Raw genomic sequence first — 27018 nt, forward strand, 5'->3', positions numbered from 1 at the left:
TATAAGAGTTAATTGTTTGGAAAATTGGCCAGATTTAAAATTTGAGAAGCCATGAGTTATGCTGCAGGATTTGCTATACAAATTCTAATATGAGTATAGAGAAAATGAAGTCTCTTTTCTTACCTGAGAGCTTTATATTCCCTACATCATCTGTTATTTATCATCTAAATTCAGTGCTAGAGCCCAGATCATTATGCTGGAGTTCTCAGCTCCTTTTTATGGATTTTTTTTAAACATATGTGCTGATAAAAAGAAATTTGTTCCTTATCATTACCTCTCGGGGCTTTTCCCCTCAAGGCAGCAAAGGAGACAGTAGTCCCTAGATGCCCTTTCCTGAATGAATGAGAGAATTTATTGATCAGAGAGGTCAAACTGTTGAGTTAAACACATAGGTAATTCTTTTTCCTTGAAAATGATAAACACTCTATTATAATTAAATGCAAATATGAATTATTAGACTTTCATATTTCTGGCTTTTTTTTTTTTTTCATTTAACTCTTAGGTCTTTTTGATGTAAATGTCAAAAGGAGAAATATATGTATATTCAGCAGTCATCAAATGCCATCTCTTGCTCTTGCTCTTGTCAGTGGCCGTGTAACTGGAAAGGTAGGAAATGCTGTTACTTCATAAAGACATGTCATTGTCTGATTAAAAAACAAGTTTTTAAAATCTCTCTAATAAATAATTGTACTTCCAATCAGATAACGAGTGAAGAATTACAGAATGGAACCCAGGAAATTGCTGATAAATAGGTGAATTTACAGATAAGGTTTTGTTTTCTCACACTTCACTTTTTATTTTTTGGTAAATTTATTTTCTTTAATTCAGAAATACCAGGCCATTCCAAGATGTCATTTTTATTCGTTTGCCACATGCTGACAAGCTGCCTGGAATGCTCTAATATCTCCTCTTTTTCAATAAGGAAAAATTCTCTGGCTTGATTTTAAATGAATGCCCCTTTTTCCTTTGTGTTTTTTCTATTTTTTCAAGTAAAATGCCAGTCATAAGACAGCTGGTATAATCCAGGGTTTGTTTTGATGCATTTTGATTTGTTCCAGCCCAGCTTCAAAGTCTTACTATGACCTTTCTTCCTCAGCACTTGCAGTATACAAGTAGATAAATGGAGTTGTAGAATTCAGTTCCTTCTAATCATAGAATCAGAGAATATCCTGAGTGGGAAGGGACCCACAAGGATCGTGGAAATCTGACTCTTGCCCTTCACAGGACAGCATCGAGAGTCACACCTTGTGTCTCAGAGTGCTGTTCAAACACTTCTTGAGCTCTGTCAGGCTTGGTGCTGGGACCAGGGAGAACCTGCTCCAGAGCCCAGGCACTTTCTTTGTGAAGATTCTTTTCCCAATATCCAACTGTTATGACCTAGCCCAGGAAATGGGAGTAATCCAGGTTCTTGAAAAGGGACTCCTTAGGGCTGATTAGAGTGAAACAGCACTAACACTGGATGATCAATGTGTGTAAATATATGCACAGGGTTTGAATGAGGAGTGTAGGTGGGAATGCCCAGTTACCTCCCTTCATGCAGGAGAACTCAGTCCTGTGGTGAAAGGCCTCAGAAATGAGTCTGAGGGTGCTTTGGGAGTCTTTGATGTTTTATGACACCTGTAAGACATGATACCTGTCTCTCAGGCACTGGAGGAACAAAAAGGCAACACAAAATTGCAATTTGCCTTATAACACATACTTAATTGTACTTTGAGGACATGCTTACTCACTTGTTTCACAACTACTTCTAAAATCCATACAATTTTTCCTTTAGTTTTATAGGTATATTGAATCTGATAGACAGTTCTTTTAGCTTTATCTCCAGAAGGTATTGCCACGAAAATGAAAAATTTTCCTAGAAATATTGCTTCTTTGTACTCTTGAAAATTCCAAGATGATGTAAATTAGAAGTATTATCAGTTATTAGAGGGATTGTTAGCATTTTACATTGATTAAAATTCTAGTTTTATTTAAATATGAGAATGATGATGAGTTGATAAAATATTTAAATATGTATTATTATGTATTGAGAAAAGTTTGATAAAATATTAAATTATGTATTTCATACAATGGGATCATAAAGCCTGCCAAGCTGAACAGGCAATCATGGAGTAAAGCATGTTGCTTTACTCTTTCATGTAAAACTTCTGCTTCTCTGGATGTTTTCTGTGAGAACAGTATAAATGAATGAGAACAAACACAAAAGCAAGAGAAGGTGGGCTGGTGGCCAAGAGTTACCACGGCTCATTTCCTGCTTGTGTCAGCTTTATACTTTGCTATATTTATAGGCTGTGACACACTCTCCGAGTGAGGCACCCATGTATCTTTCATGTTATGGCCAGATCTGTGTCATTGTACATTGAACTGTTTCTGTCAAATTCCACAGAGCCCACAATTTCACAATTGCACATCTGGAAATGGAAAGATTTTTGTACTAGACTGCTAGTATTGTGAGAACTTCAACAACACAGAAAGTCTGTTGTAATACTCTCTCTGTTGTTTGGATTTTGCCATATAGTTTATATAATTTATTATTCCTTCTTTGACTGTGTTAGAGCAAAGACAAGGCCTGCTGTGAGCTCCGTGTCCACCTTCAAGCAAGCAGCCGTGCCATTCTTGAGTCAGCCAGCTACCCAGGTCACACTGTGGCTTTCAACATCCAAGGAAAAGTGGCTGATGAAGCAACAGGATATGCTGGGCTTTCCAGAGAATTTGTCGTGCATGTCAAGGTGAGGTGGGCAGGGAAAAATTAGGAAGACCCTTCTAAAATTTGCTGTTATAAAGCAGCTTGTTCCTGACGGAGTTTCAGAGGTTGGCAAGGTAAAAGAGGGATCCTCTTCCACGAGGTGGAGCCCAACTCCAGTGTAACAGGTTGGCGGCATTGAGGGGGTTCCCTTCGCTGCTCTCCGGTACCGCAGCTGGAACACACAGACAGAGTGGGCAGTAACACAGGAAAGATGGGACCCTCAACTTCCTAGCAGACCGTCAAAAAGTAGCACAGAGCTGCTGTTGAAAAGAGATAAGTTCCTTAATTTGCCACTCTCCTTCTTCTCTGGATGTTGTGCCGTGCTGCTGAGCAAGAAAAAGCAGAGACACTGCAGAGTAGGGAAGGATTTCCACTGCTCTGGTTGGTGCCTGCGCAGAAAGCAGCACGTATTCAAAGACTGGAGGTGTAATTGAATTACTTGAGACTGACTCTTTTATCTTTTATACAAGGACATGCATAAGTGCTTAAAATCAAATGGTAGGAGCAGTATCAGTATCCCAATTTAATATGGAGAAAAGCTGTGCTGTTCACAGAGGACTTTTTGTTTCTGATCTAAAGGGTGTGTTTCATCATGGTGCCATCATTCTGCTCAACACAAGTCTCTGCCAGGCTCTGTCCCTTAGACCTGATGGGAGCTGCAGTGGAGCAGGTCAGCAGCAGCAGGAATCCTACTGGAAAGTGCATAAAATCAGCTCTGGACTCTGCATGTTTGAAAGTGTAAAAAAGCCAAGAATGTATCTGAAGATCCAAGATGACCAGTGTGATGGAACAGTAAGCAGTTATTGTTTGTATTTCCATTTGAGTGAATTGTCAGTGATAGGAGAGAATCTTTTTTTATTTTCTTGGCATAAAACTTTGTTCAGATTAAAAATGTTTCAAATATTTTCCTTCATTTGCCAAAGCAAAAGCAGAAAAATATAGCAAGAGAGGGTGTTGTGTCAATTTGGGAGTTGATGGACTCAGTAAAGATCTGATTATATTACTAAACTATTGAGAATGTGGAGGTAGTTAAAACTTATGTACTGTTTGATAGATGATACAGATAAAACCCGTTGAAGAATAACTAAGATGTAAGTAACTGCGTACTTCACTAACTTTTATTTTTCTGTTCATCTAAGTTAATAAATGTAAGAAATATTTTTGCATGATTTTGATTTGGGAGTTTAAGCCAACTGAATATGAAATTGAGCTGTGTAAGTTCTCAGGTATAACGTCCATGAGAGTTTTTTATTGCCTCCAGTATGGTTTCAGGGATTAAAATATTTGATCCATATTTTGAATATAGGCTTTGTGAGTATTTAATTTTTCAGCAGTCCTCTCACCAATGGATCAGGATATCCGGATAAAAAGTGACACTGGCTAAAAGTCGTGAAATTAAACTTGTAAATGCTCTGAAATTGAGGGGAAAAATGAATTACATATATTTAATACATATTATATTATGTAGCATTAGCAAATCTGAGCTATGCATAAAATTTGTGTAGAAATATCCTATGTGTTCTGATATAGATATTTTCACATTCCTTAATCCTTTGGAAATTGTTTAAGTGGGAAACTCCTTTGAATATATCCTAGCCTTTGCCTAAATCCTAACATAAATCAGAATGTTTTCACTTGGTCTTTCACCTGCCTAACTTACTTGATTAGTCTTTCTGGTCATAAAGGAATAAACAGGGATTGGGTGCAGATATGTCTCTGTGTGTGTAGTAATGTATCATGTTGTGAAGAATGTAAAGTTAATCTGAAATATTACTGGAAAGTAGTAATAATTAAGACTTTTAAAGAGTCTTCTAGCTACATTAATTCAATTGTTGGATTCATGTTTCTGTTATCAATTTCTTAGGGCACGGGTGATGAATACTGTCATTTTAAAATTGAGAAGAATTTGGAAATTGGATCTGTGAGCCTGGAATCAGTGCGAAATAAAGGGATATATGTTGGTCTTCTGCCAGATGGCCAAACTAAGCCAGTTGTTAACACTGGAGAGAGAAATATCTTTTTCTACCCACAGGTCATCAAATGTATGTGATTTCTCAATAGTGTATGGTTTTATTTAGTAACTAGTGTTTCTAATGGGCAAAATTCAAAGCAGAAGTGTAAAAGATACATTGAAACAATTTCCCTTGTGTTTCAGCAGTTTTAAAAGTGAAAATTTATTGTATGCACACTTAATTTCTCCTACATATTCAGTTAACTCCATTCCTTTCTTTTAATAATACTAATGATATGCTAGATGTCAATTGTTTTTCTACCAAGCTTTTGAGAATGAGAATTGAAACAGGGGACAAGTTAAAGATGGCATTGACTTCCTGGTTGTATTCCTCATTCTGGCCACAGATTTTGGAAGGCTGGGAGACGTTGTCTTGCTGCCAACTCTTCCACAGTGTTTCCTGATTTTATAGGGATATTAGTAGATATTTAAGAAGGCCTACTTGGCAGTGTTCAGTTTCTTTTTCAGTGATGTGAAATACATTGTACTCCCCACATAGAATATTCCTTGTGTTATTCCTCTGTCCCATAGTCAGATTTGATTGTTATTGCAGTCTAAATATTTCCTCAGTAGAGAGCTGACCTAGTCAACTATCCAGGACTCAGAAACTGGGTCTCAGCACCCTCTGGATCACTGTCTTTGGGTGGCCTGCTTGTCTTTTCCCCTTCAGGAGAACAAAGTTTTTAATTTAGTGAAAAACTGGCTACCAAAGGCAGCCAACCGACTTAGATTGTAACTGCAGGAAACACCATTCTGCAGGAAATGTACTCTTATCTGGTGGACTTGACAACAGACATTAGGAAATGAAACAACTCATGAAAAGGCTAAATGGACATCGGTTTGCAATTGAGAAGTTGCTCAGATTTCTTCCAAACACAAGGAGAACAAAGTTAGCAAAAAGAGAGTCTCAAAACCTACAACCACTCATACTAATTGTTGCATGTATACTGTGATCGAAGCATTATGAAGGTGGCTGTAAGCACATCCCTACTGTTCTGTCCCTGTTTGCCTGTTTGCTGCAGGATGATTGGAATATTTTAATCACTGTGTGCTTGTAGAAATGAGGAAATTATTTTCCTTTATTACCTTTTGGGAGAGCAGTGTTTTTAATAGAAATTCTCAACAAGTCAGTGCTTACTTGTGTCATTAAATAAAGCTAAATGTTACTTTTTCACAGACTTCAAACCTCCTGAATCTGTGTTGCTCACTAAAAAAGTATTAAAAGGAGCTAATATTTTCTATGCAAGTAATAAATATTGTCTGTCTGATGTGTTCATATTAACAATATCAATTTAGTTTTTATTATTCAAATGGCCTATAGCAATTTTCATTTCAGCACTTCCATTCTTAATAAAAAAACTTTTTGGGGGTGGAGAAGTTTATTTTGGGAAAGCCACATGTTAACAAGTCATTTTATTCCTACGTCAATGTTAAATTTTTGCTTAGATTTTTAAAACATTGAATGGACTTTAATTGGTATGTCAGCTCTTTTCCCAGTTTTTGTAGCATTCTGTGAACAATAGAAAAACAATTTTGACATCTATTGTGTGGAACAACTGTGAGATTTGTTGTTAGCTTCTGAGAAAGAAAAAGCAAATGGCTTCTAGCTAGTGACAGATTTTACATTTCATTGTTTTAGTCGGCCGGGAAAAGCCTATGGGAACATCTGCAGCACCCAAACAAGAAAAGAATGACTTAAGAGCATCTCAAATCCAACCAGCAAAAGCCCAGGAGCCAGTACCTCAAAGGCCTTCAACTCCCCCACCCTCAAGTAAGTGACAATTCCCAAACCAGCTGTAGTACATGTTTTATGCTTGTCCTCTGTGTGTGTATGCAGAGACTTAGCTCAGGAAGGACAATAAATGGCTTTTCTAGATTTTTTCCTAGATTTTCTGAATTGTGAGCACAAACACACTACATAAAAGAGATTTCCAGTTACTCTTTTTCTGAAAAGAGCATTGGAATGTGGTTTATTGATAAAGCAACAACCAGCAGGTTGAGTAACTTGTTAAATAACTTTATTTAAAAAAATTAATTAGTAATTTATTGATTGAATATTTCTGTGGAAATTAAGAGGTTGATATGGTTCAGAATCCTATCTAAAGCTCACTGAAAGAATGGAATATTTCTCATTTATGCTCTCATACTCATGTTTCCTGCTTTATGGTTCACTGGAGGAAAGAGGAAGGTTTTGATGCATTGCATGCTAGATTTATACCTATGATTTTGCAGGTAAGAGTTAGATAAACAATGTTCTGATCATGTCTCTGGAGTCATGGTCTAGTAGATGTGTTTTTCTAGAATAAAATGCTTCCTCTGAGCTAAAGATGTTGGACAAATGGTCTAAGACAAGAATTTTTTGAATAATTAGCATCCTAGTAACTAAACTAAGGAATTAAACAACTAAACAAAACAGAAACTGATACATCTCTTAAAGAGTGAGGTTGATTATGTTTGCTTCCTGCATCCCTTCAATGTGCCCAAAGACCCTGACAGTGTGAATCGCGTCATATCACCACAAAAAGCAGGTGGGGTAACTGGAAACTGCTGAGCTGCAAACATGGAGGCACATTCACATGGGGGAAAAATAGCTGTAACTTTGAAAGAGCTTTAAAGACAAGATTATATTGCAACTTCCAGTATGGGAGGTGTGCTTATGGGGCATACTATGGGAGGCAACTGCTTACTCAGTTACAGGTGGTCTCAAAGGCATTTATGTAGCAAATAATTCAGGTTGGTTGCTGATTTGGTTTCAAACTTGATCCTCAGATTGTTTCAAGGTGTACATGAAAAGTCTGGCCATGTGAACAAGACATCACATCTGGCATCCTTGTCCATAGGGTAAAATGGGAGGTATCAAGCAGGATTTTAATTAAATTCAGTTCAATCAAAGTGTTCTGGTTAAATTCAAGCATAGTTGGGATTCACTATAAATACGTAATTCTTTTTGGAAATATTTTTTCCATTTTTAGCTCAAAACACCCCATTTCTAATCTGTCAGGCTTCACGTTGTATCATTGTGTAACAGAGCCTTCCTGAAGAGTGGTGGGCTGTCAGCAGATATGCTGTGTCTGAAACCCATGACAACAATACACAAGCCATCAAACCTGTTTTCAAAGAAGCTGGATGTTTTTAGGGTTGGGTACAAAGGATCCTTTTATAGAAGCAATATCTGCCGTGAAATTGGTTACAGAGAGTCTATAGCACTTTGTAAGTAGTTTTTCTGGCATTCATAAATATAGATTCTGCTTATGGAAAATGAATAGAAATATCAAAGTTACTCTGTCTTTCAAATAAAATGATAATTTTTTAGTAAGATACTTTTCACTCAACATATGTCTTTTGACATGTACAGGTGAGCCTGAGTTTTAAACTGTTATTCATTAAGTTGTTATTTTCTATTTTTCACTCACAGTTAATATTTGGAAAAGGTGATGCTTGTACTGAATTTGCAATCCAGTAGTGGGCTTAGCAGGCAAACTCAGAGCAGATTAACTCTTAGGCTGATCAGACCCTCCTCTTTATATCTGTGTCTGCTAACTTGTAGGTGAATTTTGATTTCTGTTTTCACAAATAATAATTGATTTAGGATTCATTAAACTGAAAATCATTCTACAGCATTTGAGACTTCTCCCATTGCAGTGTGAGTTCAGTGTTCCTCAAGAAACTTCTTTCATTGTACAGAGATGATGTCAGGTCCCAGCTTCCATTTAGTAGCTCAGATGTCATTAGCTTCCATGAGACAAATGCAGTCTGTGACCCTGAGGACACTTCTGTGGTTTGGTACTAACCAAGTGTAGCTCTGAGAAATGCTCTCTCTATCCTCCACATTCTTTTCCTGTATGTCTGGCATTATCAGTTGCTATTAATTTTTTAATATATTTTACTTAGAAGGTAAAAATAAAATCTGATCTCATTTCAACCTCAGTTAACATTGGAAATGATGGTACACAAAGGTGTAATAAAAAATACACCCACTTTATTGCCCAAACTTCTGATCCAGAGATTAGTGTTTTTGATGGTTCATTCTAAAAATGTCACTCAATCATATGGTTTTATCAGATAATTTTCCTTTTGTGTTACATTTAGGATAAGTACGTAAATTTAAAAAAAAGTTATTTCTGTGAAGTTGTGGAAAGGGTTGTGACTTCAACATTCTAATGCAGGCCTATTAGAATTAATTTTTGTCACAATAGATTTACAGCATGGTGTCATGAAGTGTGTAAAATCCCATGAGTAATGCAGGGCAACCATCAAATCCTCTTTTCAGACTGGAATATTTTTAGCCTGTAGCAAATCAATGCTACCGATTTCCATTTGTAAGAAGAGCCAGTAATTTATGAGGCAGAAAGCATTCCAAGCCTGTGAATTGTTTGTGCATTATAATTGCTCCAAGAGGTGGTAGTTTGAGGTTGCAGTAACTGTTTTAGGTAGCAGCCGGCCAAGTCTGGAATTCTTGTCCTAAGCATAAGAAGCAGCACGGAATTCCTTATGTTTCTTGAATCCCTTTGCATTTTATGAACATTTTAATCTCTGCTGTAAGAAAGTTGTGGTTTTGGATAGCTAGAAAGAGCTCCATCTTTCAGAGTTACAGGTGAGAAGTAGGTAACCACAGTTACAGAAAATCTCAGTCAAGTTCTTAGAAATATTTATCACACCAAAGCAATTTGCTATTGTTCTGTTCTTTCAGACACCGAAAGACAAGTGTAATTAAGTTATTATTCAGGTAAACTCTAGATGTTTGCCTCTTGCTTTATTTTTGGGGTGTTAATTTTCTTTTTTCTGTCAGAATAACTTGCTCTCAGTCATGATGAAGAATCAATAAAACCAGCCAGCAATGCCTACTCTAAATTACTATGGCTATTCCAAAGTCATAATTCTACTGTTAGAGGCAGCGCTGTAAAAGTAATGATATTACAGTTCTGAATTTCTTAAAAATTGATTAACCAAATATTATAATATTTTTCAGTGCTAAATTTCCTGTGATTCCAGAAGTCAGTCCTTATTTATTGCAAAACTTTGTATAGATCCTAATTCCTTAGCATTTCCTTGTGCAAATATTTCACATCAGTTAAGATATTAATGCTAGTGGATCATAATTCAGTTTTGGTACTTTGGTTAACATGTTGAATTAAATATAGGACATTCTGATGATCCAACCAACTGTATAATTCCTTTTGAGTAAAACTTCTAAGAAAAAAGGGCTGCTGGTGGTGAGTGATAGCTTTTGCATCAATTCTGTCTGGTTTTGGTTTGATTTTGTCTGGTTGGGTGTTTGTTTTTTTCCCTTTGATGTAAGGGTGGTGAAATAAGTGAAGGGAAAATCTCCATCCAGAGAAACCCAGTGCAGTGTTTTAATTGAGCAAACAAAAAAGGAAAGGACTCTAACATCATGACATAACTTATGCAATGCAGCAGAAACATCCCCAGTGATGCACTGGGAATTCTTTAACAAATTCATATTGGTGGCATATTAAAAAATCTTTTTGCAGTCACATGGAAAGTGCTCATGTGGGCAATTTGGAAGCCCCTGGAGGACACAGTATATTGGCAATGTGTAGGTTCAACTTTTCAAATGTGGGGCTTATAACTGCCCCTTGTGTCAGACCACTCTATAAGTTCCTGGCAGCAAGGATTCCTTCTTTTTGGAGAGGGCTCCAAGGTCAGTGGTCCCATTATTAAAAAGCAGTGTTCCAGACATCTGATGTTTGTAAATTCCACTTTGATTAAATTACTCAAAACTAAATTCCTTGCCCTTAATGGAGTCTGGTTTTTCCATATCTCCTATGCAGAGGTGTCTTTTGATGTCTCTGCATGAATGTGTGTTTCTCTTAAGGGTAGATGGAAGATCACTAGGTGTTGTTCTAGTGAAGGCTATATTTTACAAAATTGTATTTGCTTAGCCATTAGAGCTGTGAAATTTATTCATAAAGTGCTACTATGCTGCTATTGTCTCATTCATGCAGAGAATGCCTTAATCCAAATATGGTTAAGCAAGGCTATATTGAGGTATTTTTTGATTTTTTTACAGCATTTAGTTGATATTTACCTTAAAGAAAGCTAATTTCCTGATTTTTTTTTTAATTTGAAATGAAAAATGTTTATATTGTCAGAAATGTGACTCTGCTAATGATGTCCCAACACAAGGCACTAGAGGAGAAATTCTACTTGTTTGTAAATATCAGACTAAGAAACCAGAAATATCAATTTAATGGTCACAGTTCTGCACCATAGCATCCTTGCTCTGCTCCAGAATATGTACAAAGAGCATGATGATGGCATATGTGAGAGATAACTTGTTCTTTTCCAGCTGATTCTTGTAGCTCAACTAATCAGTACATTTTGGTCTAGACAAGAAACATAAATCAATCTTTTCAGGCTATCTCACTTGCCATGAAAAAAATACAATCCCCCTGCTGTTATGGCCTCCTTATGTGCTGAAGTTACAACAGCAACTGGCAGTTCCATGTCAATTTTCATCTCCCACTAACATTCTGTATTTCACAGAGGAAATGAGAAATCCCCAAGGTGGTGAGAGTCCCCTTCCTTTGGATGATGAATGGAAAGTGTCAGTACTGACAGGAAATGCAGGAACAGAAGCAAGTGTTGCTCTTTGGATATATGGAGACAGAGGATTAACTGGACCCATAACTCTTGGCAAGGACAACGGGAAGCAGCTGTTTTTTCCCAGGCAGGAAGATGAATTTCAGGTAGCTAATGAAGGCTAAGAACATTATTTAATAGGTACCTTTCCAAGGATTATCCTGTCATAGAAAACAAAACCTGTTTTGCTCCTATATTTACTCCATAAAATAAATCTGTATTTAATCTCCATGAATTCTGTGTGAAATCAGTTTGTTACATATAATAAACAACAGAAATTATTTTTCTTTTAAACCCCCTCCCACATATAGAAGATCAAATGGGACAACTGAGAAGTAAAGTGATTTCTTTAAGGCAATTGATTTGAAACTAGCTTTAAAAACTATTCATTTTGAAAAAAACCACGCCTGATATAAGACTTGAATATTGTTTAGGGATCTTTAGTAATTAAATTTTCAGGCATATAGTTTTCAAAGCATACTATAAAATGTTTGCTGTGGAACTTGTTCAATTAAACAAGAAAACCCATTTTAGAGCTGCCATGCTATAAGTGATTAAAATGCCAGAAAAGTTTACCTGTGGAATAACTAAAAGTCCAATGAAATCTCTATATTACCATGCTGTCAAAACACAGGGTTTCTGCTTTTATTTAAGGATAAGCCCACCTCTATTTTAATAAGGAAATTATGTCTAGGTAGGCTGAGAGGAAATTACCAAAGGAGCTAAAATTTCTGTTTTGCTTAAATCTCTGCCTGACATGCATGTGACATTGCTGTTTTCAGCAGCTAAAGCAGAAGTTACATATTTCATGGGTTTTTTTTCTGGACTCATCAACTCTTGTAATATAATCTTCATATAATCCAAGATTGCTACTGTCAATGATAATGATAATGATAACAATAATAATAATAACAACAACAACAACAACAACAAAAATAACAATGATAATAATAATAATAATAATAATAATAATAATAATAATAATAATAATAATAACAATTCTCTCTATGAATAGGGCATAGGCAGGGAGACAACCTACCATAATGTTCATTTTCTAAGCATATAGGCTGTAGATTATGATCCACAGGGAATCCTGCTCTCCTAATTAGTAAATAATTTATAAGCAATGTGGGATAATGGCATGTTTGCAAAGTTAATCCATATGTTCAAAAGAGATGGACCAATTTTTCTTCTTTAAAATGGATGTGGCCCATTATGACTGTGTGCTGCAGATATTGATCTTGTGAGAGAGCAGGATCTTTCTCTCAGCACCTGGGGCTACTCCTAGGGTTTTTTTACATCACATTGACACTATAGCTTTCAGACATGAAACAGCAAATGTCACTGAAGTGCTTTTCACTCTTTAGTCTGCAGTGGATAAATCCACAAAGAAAAAGCCTCTGAGTAAGAGCTATTTCTTCTCGTTTTCCCCTTAAACTTTATCCTGTACTTGTTTAACAGAACAGGTCTTGAAATGAAGATAGGAGTGTAAGACACAAAAAAAGTTACATCTTCTTCTTACCACTTCTGCCTTTGAACTTCTATGTTTTTACTGATCTATTCTAGAACAGATGATACCAAATTTTATTTTTAATGTAATCAATTTGATCATAGCTCTGGCAGGGAGTTCTAGGAAGAAAGCAGCTTCTGAAAGGCTAAAATAATCCAGCAATTAGGAATCAGTTTGAAGTTCTTTAACCTTGCATTTATCAGCAACATGTACAACTATGAAAAGTTTGAGTAGAACTAACCTAAGAATTGAAAACCATTCAATATGTCATCTTCTCTTTCTTATTTTACCTTACCCATGTGAGTTTTCTTTGCCTGCTTAATCATTCCTAAAACAGTGCATTAAAAAAATCAAGACTACCAGAGTGTTACTTCTGGAAGACCTGTACTTGTTTTAGGAAGAAAGCACTCTTGCATTCTGACTTAGTCTACTACATTTTGTTTTGTGTTGTGTTGATACATGAAATTATGTGCAACCTTTTTTCTTTATTTACTAAAAGTCTGAAGAGGGATTTATTAGAATAAACAAATGACATGACAGCCTTGTATTTGCAGTGAGCACCAGCTCTGTGAATAAGAAGACAATATCCCATATTACTTGAGAAGTAGGTCAGTTTGTGAAATGGGGGAAAGACAATACATGTGTGGGGGGGTTTTTGCATTCAAGCTGAATATATGCCCAATTTACTGCTGCTTTAATCCCAAAGTCTCCAGGTTACTCCAATAAGACTACTTTTGAAGGGGAATATTATGCAGCATAAGCAAGGATATGACTTGGCAGAGCAAAGCAAAGCTATTTTCTTTAGCCAATGGAAAAGAAGGAAACTATTGTCACATCAGTGTTTCAATCCTGATGTTCACATTTACTTGGTTAATGGAATTCAGGTTGATGTAACAAGCATATCAATACAAATTACATGTGTGAAACCCACAGATTCTGTCTCAAACAACCATTAGGAAATTTCAATGTATATTTAATGTTCAGGAAATCCAGAGTAGCAGTTTTTTCTTTTAGAAATCTTTGACTAAAGCATGACAATGCTGTGACTATAACATAAAATTTTCTTACATAAAAGCACAAAGAACCAAAAGCTGATACAGGAGAAGAGGTAATTCTAAACTCTAAAATGAGAAGAGTGCTTTTTAAAAATGAAATTATAGAATGAGTGGATAATATCCTTATGTTTTTAAGACAATGAAGGCAATTTTTGTCCAATGCAAATAGCTTTTTGAATGTAAATTGTGGAAAGAAATAGGCTTTTACCAATCTTTTATGAATAGAATTATTTGAGAAATAGCATAATAACATGCTCTTCCTTTCCTAAAGGTACATTATAAATTATCTAAAATTATTTATACTTGCTTTAAATAGTGATTAAACTTCAAATGAACCCTAGATAAGTGAGGGTTCATTTAAAGTTTTGAATATAGGGTTGCATAGAATAGCTTTTATAAGTAAGAACACACTTAATGCTTGAAAGGGCAAATGAATGCAAATCATTGTTAGAAAACAAATATAGCATCAGTGACTTCTGAAGTTTTGCAGAAGTTCTGCCAACCCTTGGGAATTATTTTTTGAGGTCTCCAAAATTTTGTATCCTTCATGTTGACATATTAGGGTTTATGGTTGTCTGTGGAGAATTATGAAAGTTTTGTGACTTGTAGTCAGAGGATGCAATTTTTTTTGTAGGATGTAATTTTGTATTGCTCATTTCTCTCATGAAAACCCTCACCAACTTTTTTTACTATTGAAACTTTGAATAGTTCAAATACCTGCCAAATCATTTTTCTGGCAAGCATTGTGATTCCATTAGGCTGTGATCTGGTCAAACTGGGGCTCACACAGTAATCTGTTAGTCAAAACAGAAGAAACGTGTTTTCTGAATCCTATAACCTCAAACCTGCCAATCAAATATTATGCATTGTTCCTGAGCACTCAGATACTCCAATGGTTCAGATAAATCTAGAATCAATTGCAAAGATAAAGATGTAATTCTATATAGTTTTATATTGACTATTCTGACTTTATTCAGGTTAAAATAAACAGCATTGGGAATATCTATAAGATAAGAATTGAACTTGATGGATTACCAGATGAACAACCAGAGTGGAACTTACAGAGGGTGAGACTTTTACAGTGATTTTGTTTCCATTTTATTAAATTTATGTAAATAAGGGCCCATCTTTTCACAAAGACATAGGTTTGTGAAACAATAAATGCTGATTGGGATAAATTGTCACTGAATTGTGTTCTTAGATTGCTCTAGAGATGACAAAAACTTTGATACAGTTCACCTCCTAAGGGAGAGAAATATACAGGATTATTTTGCAATTATTCCTAATTCCTGCAGACAGCAATTTTATTGTATTGATGTGTTTGACCAAATTCTGCTTAATGAAAATTTGCCATACTCTTTAGTGTTTCTGTACTCTTCAGTGTGTTAGGGAGATTCTAGCTTTAAATTCTGGCTCTGAAAAATTGAAAATGATGGAGCATCAATCATTCCATGACAACAACTTGCTAGAAATGAACAAAGTTTGCTGAAAGGTAAACAAACTAAGTTATAACAGGCCCCCCCATTTCTTATAATTATGAATATTTTCAGGGGAAAAAAAGCTCTTGGTTTGTTTTTTTTTTCCCAACAAATTCTTCTTTATTTTGTTTTATTTCTATTTTTCTCTTGATATTTAGGGATGTTCACCAGACAAAATTTGTTCTAAATGCTTCCTAAGGCTGACACTCATGTAAAACATATTTTAGAACTGGGATAAGAATTTTTTGTCTGTTTCTTGTGTTGAATTTGTAAAGGAAACAAGCTTATTCAAATAAAAAAGAATAATCTTAAAAAGCTTGATTTAGACAAACAGAATTAGGCAATAATAGAAGATTTTTACATTAACCCAAAGGTCTTAACTGAGACTGTATAAAACAGAATGTGAGCATAAATATTCCACTTTCCAGCCTGCTAGTTAGTAAAAATGTCTTTAATATTTTGCTCCAAATTTCATAGGGTAAGCCAGGGATTTCAAAAACTTCATTTCAGAACAAGAAATAAATCATGTTGAAAGCTGTGTTTTTCTGAAAAATGAGTTAATATATGCAATTGTTATGAATCAGCAGGAGGGCACTGCCAGTAAATATTAGAGATTAGGAATCAGTGCTGCCAAAGTATTTCACATTAGAATAAATACATGGTTTGGTGTTGAAAGCAGTGTTCATTTTACTTTAAATAATATTTTATTGGAAAAGTGAGATAAAAACATGTATTGCTCTGATTTTCTAAGTGTTAGAATTTGGATGTGAGTACTTGCTTTCATAATTTTGTTTGCAAGGCTTATGCATATTATATTCACACTCAGAAACACAAATGCAGAAAGACAATTTTTGATTTTCTTTTGCTAGTCAAGACCTCTGGAAAACCCCTGTAGTAAGTATTGTAATTCAAGACCAAGAAAACTACTTTCATAAAAGATTATAAAGAGTGCTGGAATTATAGGAAACAAGTAAGGCAGCTATCTTACTGTACAGCAGCAAATAACTCTAGAAATTTGAATTCTAATAATCTTAAGAATATACAGATGGTGATGGTACCCAGGTTATTTTTTGTTTTGCTGTAGAAGAGCCAAAGATAACACAAATGGATTTAATAATCCAATGTATCCTCTACTTGTCAAAGTTCAGAAGGATGCAGTTGATGAGTTTCATCCTGTTTTCATTCTAAAATAAAAAAATCTATGTCCATCTTTCTACATCTTCCAAAAGGTCAGTGTGATGCAACAGCAGCTACCAGAAGGTTTTCAGTCTTCAGTCCTCCAGGCAGTGTTACATAGAGCTGGTTTACTCACTGAAACCAGACCTGGGGACACTGCAAATGGCAAATCCACAAATTACAACCACAGATTTGTTTGTTGCATTCTAGTGGCCAAAACAAAAGTATTTTCATACTGCAGTTTTATATGCCATATTTACTGATTGTGTTACTTTTTTCTGAGATAGAAAAAAAATGTATACAAAATTATCTTTTGCTGTTGAGAAACAAAGCACTGTAACAGAGTTATATTACAATTGCTTCTTCTTCAGGTGATCCTGCAACATCTAAGGAGCAAGAAAACACTGAATTTTCCAGCAAACATATGGCTATCAAAGAATCATGATAATAGAGAACTTCTGTGTGAACTTCCAGTAGTGGAAGCTGGAAAACCAATCTATCCAAGTATGTGTGCATACAGTTATTTATATATTGGCTACCTCTTTTTCAGTGTTAATGCCAACCAAACTGTGGTCCTAGCAATCTTAAAAGCAAATAGTCTGACTGATTTCTGGAGAATATCTTCCAGAAAACTAATTGCAGATGAGACATACTGTCATTGCTAGCATTAAGCTAAAATTAGTTGTGATTACATATAACTTGAATTTTCTTCTTTTGGTTATTTCTGGAAGTTGTTTTATACCGTGTTTATGTCCACACTGGTGACTTGGAGCAAGCTGATACCGACTGTGCAGTTTATTTGTGTATCTATGGAAAAAGAGGAGATTCTGGTCTAAGACTTCTGCATAAAACTGGTGCACCAGTGCCATTTCAGAGAGGAATGGTAAGTTTGAAAAAAAATTTGCCTAGCCTTGTGAATATAGTTAAGTAATTGTATACAAGTTATACAGGTTCCTAATGATAGTAATACAGCAAACCATGTAAGTTTAGCTAAATAACTTTTAAGAACTAAGGAAAATATTTTTCTAATGACCCCAAATTTAATAGGGTGAGCGAAAACATAGTAAGGAAAAGGGAAAGAAAAATGTTTAAGGGCCTCACCCTGAGATGCTGAGAAGAGCTGCCTATGAATTTAAAACATATCCTTTCAAAATATGATGAGTTACAGATGGTTCCAAAGGACTGTACAGAGATTGTCCCATGATTTCAGATCTTAGTAGGTCTGTTATGTATTTCCTTTAATGTATAATAGTAAGGTATTGTGATTAATACAGGACCAACTTAAAGTAATTTTTCTTTCAATTGATTACCTCCTAGCTCTTCCAAAGGTAAAATATGCATCATCCTGATTTTCTGCAGTATGGTTAAATTTCAGCAACTACTGAATTTAATGTTAACTCTGCCACTAGCCTTCTTGTGACCTTCTATTGAGCCTGTTTCTTCCTTTGTGGTCTATTGAGGATTAACACTTGTATGTATAACCAGTGGTATCAAGCTGTTAGTGGAACACTTAATTACCAAATGAAAAGCAGTACCTAAAGTGCCAAAAACAGCCATAAACCACTGGGAAACTTTAAATGTATCTATACTATTTTAAAATAGATATTTTATGCTGTTAGTAATGTATGAGAGGTAAAGTTCAATTCAAATTAAAATGCAGAATTTAGGTGGAATTTTCTGGGGGGCATTATTCAAGCCAGACTTATAGTCAGTTCAGCCTATTATTTACACAGGGGCTGAGGGGACTGGTTCAAAGGGCACTTTGTTATGGAAATGGGTGAGTAAGACAGTGGATTGTTTGGAGCAGCAGAGCAGGGACTGGGATATATCATTTTTGGCAGAGATAGTAGAATGCTGACTTGAACAACTTGATTTCATCCCTGCCACAGATATTCTGCATTATATTGGGCAAATTGCTTGAAATAAAACCTTCCTGAGTGACCACATTTTTCATGCTTAGGTATTGCTGCATAGCCAGTTTAACTTCTCTGAACAACCATAGCTGTAACTGAGTTCAAATAGAATTCTGCTCTGCACACCTAGTAAGCTCTTTGAAATGCTAAATATTTCAGTAAATTAACCCCTCTGTTTCTCAGTTGAGCACCCACACCACTCTGTATCTTTGACAGCTTTTGGCAGCAAACTCTGGGCTTTAACTATGTAGGTAAATTGAAAAAATATGCAGATGGCCTTTTAAAAAAGAGATTAAGCAGTTGCAGAAAACCAGGGTGCTATGGGAGAAGTGCAAAGGTAGTGCAAAGGTGAAGTCACTGGGGAAATCAGTTTCTGTTTCACTGAGCTCTTTGGGTGGTTGCAGTAAATAATGCATAGAGACATAAAGATAATGAAGACAAAAGGAGATACTGAAAAATCTGTCATCCTCCTGAGCACACTTTGAGGCAGGAATCTTTCAGAGAGACTAGCTTGTGATCATATATTATCTATACACAAGGGATAAGCAATCTTGCACAGGCAGTCTCAATTCTGCCATTTGCTGAGTACTGAGAACTTTACAGATACGAATTTTCCAGTGCATTTCTTTCCTTTATTTTCTTTGTACTGAGAAGAATGATTTGGACCATTATATTTAGAGACAGAAAGCTGTGTGCTTTTTCCTGGGACAGAAAATTATCAACCTGAACCTGATCGGCTTCATGCTTCTATGAAAACAATCTTTTCCAACTATAAGCACAAGCCTAAATGAATAACAAGGGGAAAATGGCATGTCAGATTTCAGTTTATTTCAGTAGAATAAAATGTAAGTAGAGGAGGTGAGGCCAAAAGGAGAAAATGATGTGAAGGTCTGATTTAAAGTAATATCAACAAAAGAAATAATAGCTTTGAGTGTTTCGTACCTAGAGAAGAGTAATGTAAATGCCAAGGCATTGAAACAATACTAAAGGATTGTGTTCAGCATTTTGGATGATGGCTGCAAAAGCCCAATATTTTGGGGGATTATTACTGCATCCTGTGTTTGGCTGTGCTTTCTTGTTTACTGTGACCCTTCATCAAAAGACTTTTAACTCTTCAGATCCAAACTCTTTGAATACGGTCGAGCTGTCATTAAAACAAGCTGAAATTTTTGTACATTGTGGGAATTGATCAGGCTTTTAGCACACCAGCTTTTGGAGTGCCTCATTGGTGGCAAACTGCAGAGTGCTGTCACCTGTGTCTCGCAGGTCCGTGGATTTGCAGTGGAGGCTGTATCCCTCGGGAAGCTGCAGAAGGTGCTGTTGCGCTGCGAGGCCGGCACCCAGTGCCAGCGCTGGTACTGTGATAAAGTCATCGTCAGAGAAGCTGGGAGCAACTCAGAATATGTTTTCAATTGTGAAAGGTAGTTTTTACAGCAATATGTTTAAATATTCTTCAATATGGATTGCTACAAGTATTGTGTCAATTGATGTACTAAATGTGAGTTTTTCAGGCAAAGACATTTTTTGATTATTTCACAGTTTCATAAAATCTACAAAATGTGTTATTGCAGAACAGATTGCTTGAATTAATGTTCTGTATGATCTGTAGCAAAGGTTAAACACTTATATTGAGTCTGTGTTACTAGAATTAAGAGTACAGCCTTATCTTACAGGATCAGTGCTGTAAGTGTGATTTTACCTTTCAGGAAGGAAAGCTAAAGCACCTGAAATGTTCTAAATTAAGTGTATTTCTAAATGGGAAAGAAACAAGGTTTTCCATCCAAGACTAGCATTCACTCTCTTTACTTTCTTTTGCCAGAGAGACAAATATGATGCCTGGAATTATTTTGTAGATGTTCCATTTCAGTTATTAAATGTGCATCTTAAAAGTCAATTGATAAATACTTGATTTTGCATTTTAGAAAAATATGGTAATCCCACTTTTGGAGTTTCCAGTTTACAGTTTCTCTCATGGGAAAATGCATGACTCGAGTGAAATAAAGAAAATGAAGAGGAACAATATGCCTATGTGACAAGGCACCAGAATAAATAACATTTAATTAAAAAATATTTAATAAATGCACATTGCTTAGTTATTTTGTCTGGATTTTAATGAATATGTCTCATAACCTTGAACAGTTTCTTGCAATACTTGGTGTCACATCCTCCAAAACAGGAATAAAGATGTTTTCTCACCTTGATTAACGCTCTAAATCTGAGATTTTTCTTCAACCAGTAAGATGCTTATAAATAGTAGTATAAGACTGAGGATTTCTCTGAGCAGATTTGGATGCAGACCAGCTGTTGTTGCTAGCTGGAGCTGCTACCTTTCTAAAAAAAATGTAGGTGAAATTTTCTTTGTGTCATAGCTATTTCTAGTGAGCAATATGGCTTAGGAATGATAAATGGTGAGGCACTTTGCTGTGTTAATTCTGTGATAATTAACACCAGATGTTTATTATTCTACGATAGAGAGTGCAAAAGAGGAACAAGTGTTTCTTTTTTAATGTCTAACTTCTCTAGAAGGAAACCCTTCCACTGAAAAGGGATTAAAATAAGTCAGTGGTAGGGATCAGGTGTAACTTCTATGTTTGCCAAAATGTACTTGTGCTCTATTCAAGGAGGGAGAAGGTTTTTGCTCTTCAGAAATCTAATTCAGTAATCTTCAGCCTCAAGTTTGTTTTATTTTACAGAGCTATTTTCTGATCCAGGACATGAAAAAAGTTCTGTCTTTTGTTCTCATTTAACCAAAGGAACATAAGCATTTTACCTGTCTTAAAACTTGATATTAGTTTCTGAACATCTAACACCTTCTGCTCGATTTCAATTATACAGTATTTACTAGTTACTGATACCTTTTAGCATCTGGGATTTCAGAAGATATCTGTGCCATCAGTTTTTAGCAGAAGTAATAGAAATAAATAGTTTAGTAAGAGAAAATTTATTTCTTAAGGAGTAGCTCTTAGATGAATTGGTCAAGTCCTGTTTTCAGGACAAAAAATTAGAAACTTTGTAAGTTGCTCTGGACTTTTCTTGCCCAGCTTGTACTGGAATCCCAATAGGCTTCATAGGAGAATGAGTCATTTAGGTCATTCCTGGAGAGTCCATGGAAGTGGACTGAGAAAATAAAAAACTACAGTCCAGAAAATTGCTGTATTCCTTTTCTGTTAAAAAAAGAGCTGATTTTTTTACCAAGCAAGAGGAAATAAAAGCTGTTGGTAATCCATGTTCTCAAGGAAAATTTTCAAAATTATACATAGCCTAGGGTAACATGACTGGGAAACCTAAACAAAGTTTTCCTTCATTTGCCCTTTTTTGAGACTCATTTACCTGTCCTCTGTTTGTAGGAGGAATAAGAAAGAGAAGTGTTTGGTTGCATCTTTGTTTTAACACTGAACTGTAGTTTTAAGAAATACGACAATAAATACATACAAACTATACTTAGCTCTCAATCCATAGTATTGAAAAAAAAAATGTCCTGTGCTATATTCTGTTTAGCTATAGGAACAAGTAAAGTAATGCCATATGAGTCTCTTAATCTGATACAAGTCTATTTTTTGCCTACATAGTCCTTACTTTTGCGCAAAACAAGTTTCTTTGTTGAGTCAAATAATTTCTACTGTAATACTAAAATTTTAGGAGTAGAGACCCTTTGCTGTTAGGTGTACACAGTATGAAAATTGGATACGGGCAATTGTTATATGGTAATGTAAATAAAAACTGATTCCTACCTGCTTTCTTATTTTCTTTATTATTCTTAGGTGGCTTCCATTTATGTCTCAAGGTATAATCCATTCAGAAATTGAGCTGTACCCTCAAGGTAATATTTATTTTTACTTTATGGAAGTAAGAACAATAATTAGTAATCCTTTACCTCTGAAAAAATCTGGACAGATTTTACACCATAAATATCAGAGTTAACTGATTTTGCAGCTTGCTATATTTCTGAGAGAATATGATTTATATAATTGGTTTAGGTGATAATGAGAAAGTAATGAGGGAACAAATGAGAAAGAGTCTTCTTGTATTGGCTGGAAAAACTGAATGTCTTTTTGATCTCTTCTTTCAAACCTTTTCTGTAGTATTAAAGGAAAGGTCCTTTATTAATGGATTTTTTTTTACAGACTTTAAAAAAAATCAGCAGCTGAAAATGCAAGAAGCAAGTGGTAAATACTGTTCTTGTTTTCTAATTTTAATGAAGACTGTTTCTGTTTCAGAACTAATTGCTTTACACATTTGTTGCCATTTGTATTTATTTTAAAACATTAATTATAGCACACTATTTGAACATTTCAGTAAACTCTGAACTTCACATTTTAATTTAATAAATAACTTTGCTTATAATTTATTTTTATTGTCATTTTTCTTTCCATAATGTTATTTTTCCTTCTGCTTCTTTGAAAAATTCCTATTCTTCTAGTACTTACTGATGATCTATCTTAATTTCAGTTTTTTAATAGTTAACATTTTAAAACATGATTTTTTTCTCTTGGAATATAGTTTTTCATTTACTGTTTTACTTGTGATTTCATATTTGTTCAGGCTGACTTCTCTGTCCTGGCAACCCGAGCAGATTAAATTTTATTTCTTAATAACACATTAGAATTTCTCAGTTATGCTGCAGGATGAACAAGGATCTAGAGGAGTTGTGAGAAAGTTGGAAAATGTTTATTCAAAATTTGTTATATCAATCAAAATATCCATGAAGACCCAAATATCTTGTTCTAAACTTTGCTCCTATGGCAAGTGGTAATGATAAAATTTTTGCCCAGTTATTTTAGAAAATACATTAAAATCCTACCCTGTTATAGACTTTCTTTTGAGTCACAAGTATTTTTGTCCTTCTTGCTTTCTGTGCTTTTTCCAGCAGGCAGTAATTTGCTCTTTGTTCATCACTCTTTGTGCTTTACCTGTTCCACACACCTCACTTTTGCATGGCCTGTCCTGAGAGATCTTCCATAATTCAAATTCTGCACCTACAGCTGGGTCTGTGTCATTTAAGCTGTGCAAAAGTCTCAATCAGAGCAAGGCAGCCAAAAGTGTGTGAAACAAATAACCTCTTGTTTGGGACACTTGGTAAAACACGGATCAGTGGGAAAGAGACTTGAAATTCTGTATCCTATACCTAGATGGGCTGCTCCAATTCCTGGCTTAGTGGTTGATCTGGGAGTTTGTTCACTTACCTTTTTTCCCCCATTTTCTTTCTGTATCGCTTCTTGAAAACACCACAATTATTTTCCTAGGAAGTAGAACTTTCTAGTGTATTGTCCTGTTTCTAATAATATAGAAAATTGAAAAAAAAACCCAAAACAAAATACACATCTAGACAGTCATCTGTGGCAACTTACCACTTTCTGCTGTCCCTAGAACCCCAGGTGATAGGTTTCACCTTTCCTCTGTGTACGCTAAATGGCAGTGATGTCATAACACCTTTATCTGTATTCTTTTCCCCTCAAAGTGTGCTCCTCTTCAGTCATTAAGGAACTATTGGTACTCTACCTCATCAGAACAACCCAGCTTCTTATGCCAACAAGAATTATGTTTTTGTAGTACTTTTGTAATACTGTTTCCCTTTTCTATTTGGCAGCGTGCAATGCACTGCAATGAGGACTTCTGGCATCAGAGAGATTAGAAATTTAAGGACTCTTTTCCTATACTCCCATGTCTTTCCAACACAAGTCCTTTCTACTTCCAGAAAAAAGGAACAAGCCTCAAAGTCAGTATAGAGGAGTTCAAACCAAAACTCTTTTAAATTGTGTCTATGGGGAAGTTTGATCCCCTGCCTTACCTTCAGAGGGGTAGTTGTGTGCAAAATAGTTTATAGATACTAAACTTGGGAGGTTGGAACTGAATTAGCTAGAAAATACAGCCTCAATAATAACAACTGCATCATTTCAGAACCCCCTTGCTTAACAAAAGACAGACTTTGTGAGAATAATACAATAGAAAGGGCCATCACAACCATTTGAGGCACAGTTAATCACTGAACATGTCAAAGGAAATACATTTTATCTCCTTTAAAGTGAATATTTGTTTCTGAATGATGTTTGACACTTTGGGAGGAGTAGTGGGTCATATTTTACCCCTTGTCTGCACCATTCTTCATAAACCTGTGTAAATGGAATTGTCCTTATTTTCCAGTCAAATGGTTCAAAGGAACTTTGTCTTTAAGAAATTAGCATTATATTGTTTGAAAACAAAAAAGGCTGAATTTTTCACAAACAAGTTCTTTTTCTATGGGATAGGGAGCCCTTGCCTTATGCTCTTTGTTTCCACCATCAGGGTATAGAGGCTTTTCACTCTTCTAATTGGTGTTTATCCTTTTGTTTTCTGGGGCTATGTTTTTTTTCTATCAAGAAAGTGAGCCTATAGAGAAAGCTGTGAAGATGAGGATTTTCAAAGGCACAAAATAGTTTCTTACAAGCTGGAGTCTGACAATTCTTAGTGAAAATTGGATGCTTCACTTCCTTTATGGAATTGTAGAATAATTTGTGTTGGAAGAAGTCTTTAAAGATAACTAGTACGGCCCCTGACATGGATAGGGACATCTTCCACTAGACCAGCTTTCTCAAAGCCCCATCGAGCCTGGCTTCAAACACTTCAAACAAAGAGACATCCACAACTTCTTTGGGCAACCTGTTCCAGGGTCTTACAATCCTTATTAAAAAAATATATATTCTTCATGTCTTTTCTAAATCTACCCTATTTCACTTTAAAACCATTCCCCCTTGACTTATCACTACATGTCCTTGTAAAAATTCTTTGATTTTCTTTCAAGTCCCTTAATATATTGAAAGGCTGTCAATAAGGTCTACCTGTCCAGAACCTTCTCTGCTCCAAGCTGAACAACAACCTTTTGTGACAGGAGAGGAGCTCCAGCCCCTAACGATTTTCATGGCCCTTCTCTGTGCCTGTTTCAACAGGTCCACATCCTTATTTTGTTGGGGAACCCAGAGCTGGATGTAGTACTGCAGGTGGGGTCTCATCAGAGCAGAGTACAGGGGACAATTCCTTCCCTCAGTCTGTGGGCCAGGTTTCATTGGACAGAACAAACGAGCTATTGCTGCTTTCTGAATTCCCAGCTGTGTATTTATGTGTATTTAAAATTCTAACACCTTCCCAAACCAGACATCAGCCAGACCTCTAAAGACTTGGAAAACAGGAAATCAAACTTCCTGCTCCAGTTCAATTTTTGTGGGGCAGATTACTGAGAGATAATGAGGCTGGCCCAAGATAAATACCTCTGTCAGACTACAGATTTAAATCATGCAGGCATTACCAGACAGCTTCTACTAAGAGAACTGCAGTGTATGCTATGGCATTTATTCATAAGATGACTGGATGCTGGTATTTCATTTATTGTTTGCCTTGAACAGAATGAATTTAAGTCGCTGTGTGGAACTTGTTTCACACAGACAAAAGCTGCAATCAATGAGGGGTGGAGAAGCGTGCAATCCCATCTTTTCAGATGTAGAAATGCATTTTACAATTATGAATTGTTCTTTTTTTAAAATAAGAATTATATTAAGCTGCTTTTGAATATTTAAATAACGTGTACATTTTATGGGAGCAGAGATGATATTTTAGTGTCAGGGAGCTTTATATAAAATGATTTTCTAATGAGTCCTAATCCAGTTCAGACTTTTCTACAAAACCTTTTTTTTTTAATACTGATTTCAGTATCATGCCCCCATCCAGGCAAATGGAATTCTGTTGATTTATCACATCACCCTAAAATGAGGGGAAATTGTTCTTAATTGGGATGCTTCGGCATTTTTCCTGTTGCATTTCTTGGTTATACTGTTGTCATAGTCCAAATTCTGGATGGTGGTCTGCTTCTGTGTTGACCCTCAGAAATCTCACTTAGCTCTGTGTTCATATTTCTGGCTTTTGTGCAGTGTAAACCTCCTCCATCCTTGGTCCATACCTTAAGATGAGGTGGAAAGATGTAGTACTCGGCCAATCCTCTGTTGCCTCACCTGACATCATTACCTTTCAGGTGCAGCATAGTCACAGTCCTTGGGCCAAACTATGCTTTCTTTTACATCTTTCAAGTAAACTGCTTCGTATAAGTAGCATTTTTAAAAGCATTAATTTTTTTTTTTTTACTTTACAGAAGGAGACTGGAAGATAACAGTAGTCACTGGGGATTTTGAAACAGCTGGCACAACAGCAACAGTATTCCTTTATGCTTATGGAGAAAACAAAGCTTCTGGTCCAATTATTTTGGGATCTGGGAAACAGCAGCTGTTTAATCCCAACAGTGAAGATACATTTAAGGTACAGTATGGCTGTTATATAAACACTGGAGAATTCAAAACAAATGCAAAGTAGCTTTTCTCAAAACTAGATAATAGAGGTAATAAAAAAGACTCAAAGAAACATACAAGGATGATTAAGCATTTCTGAGGGAGCAGCTGACTTTTATGGCTCTGAGTTTTGAATCAGGAAATGTGTTCACAACTGCCTGGGACAAACAGGTCTCTCAGAATCTGCTTCATACTTGCATCCTCTTGATGTGCCAGA

The 27018-nt window shown here is 35.6% G+C and overlaps 1 protein-coding gene across 1 annotated transcript in view; it reads left to right on the forward strand.

The window, feature by feature from the left end:
- Positions 1-3472: 3472 nt before the first annotated feature.
- Positions 3473-27018, forward strand: part of LOC135442936 (lipoxygenase homology domain-containing protein 1-like) — a 130872-nt gene continuing 107326 nt past the window's right edge. Inside the window, exons 1-10 of the mRNA XM_064703209.1 lie at positions 3473-3538; positions 4611-4788; positions 6397-6528; positions 11265-11467; positions 14903-14992; positions 16951-17083; positions 17311-17462; positions 19759-19913; positions 22254-22312; positions 26609-26772. Coding sequence (XP_064559279.1) covers positions 3473-3538; positions 4611-4788; positions 6397-6528; positions 11265-11467; positions 14903-14992; positions 16951-17083; positions 17311-17462; positions 19759-19913; positions 22254-22312; positions 26609-26772 — 1332 coding nt within the window. The remainder of the gene's footprint in view (positions 3539-4610; positions 4789-6396; positions 6529-11264; positions 11468-14902; positions 14993-16950; positions 17084-17310; positions 17463-19758; positions 19914-22253; positions 22313-26608; positions 26773-27018) is intronic.

Source organism: Zonotrichia leucophrys, chromosome 2, assembly GCF_028769735.1.
Source record: "Zonotrichia leucophrys gambelii isolate GWCS_2022_RI chromosome 2, RI_Zleu_2.0, whole genome shotgun sequence".
In the NCBI taxonomy this organism is placed as follows: domain Eukaryota; kingdom Metazoa; phylum Chordata; class Aves; order Passeriformes; family Passerellidae; genus Zonotrichia; species Zonotrichia leucophrys.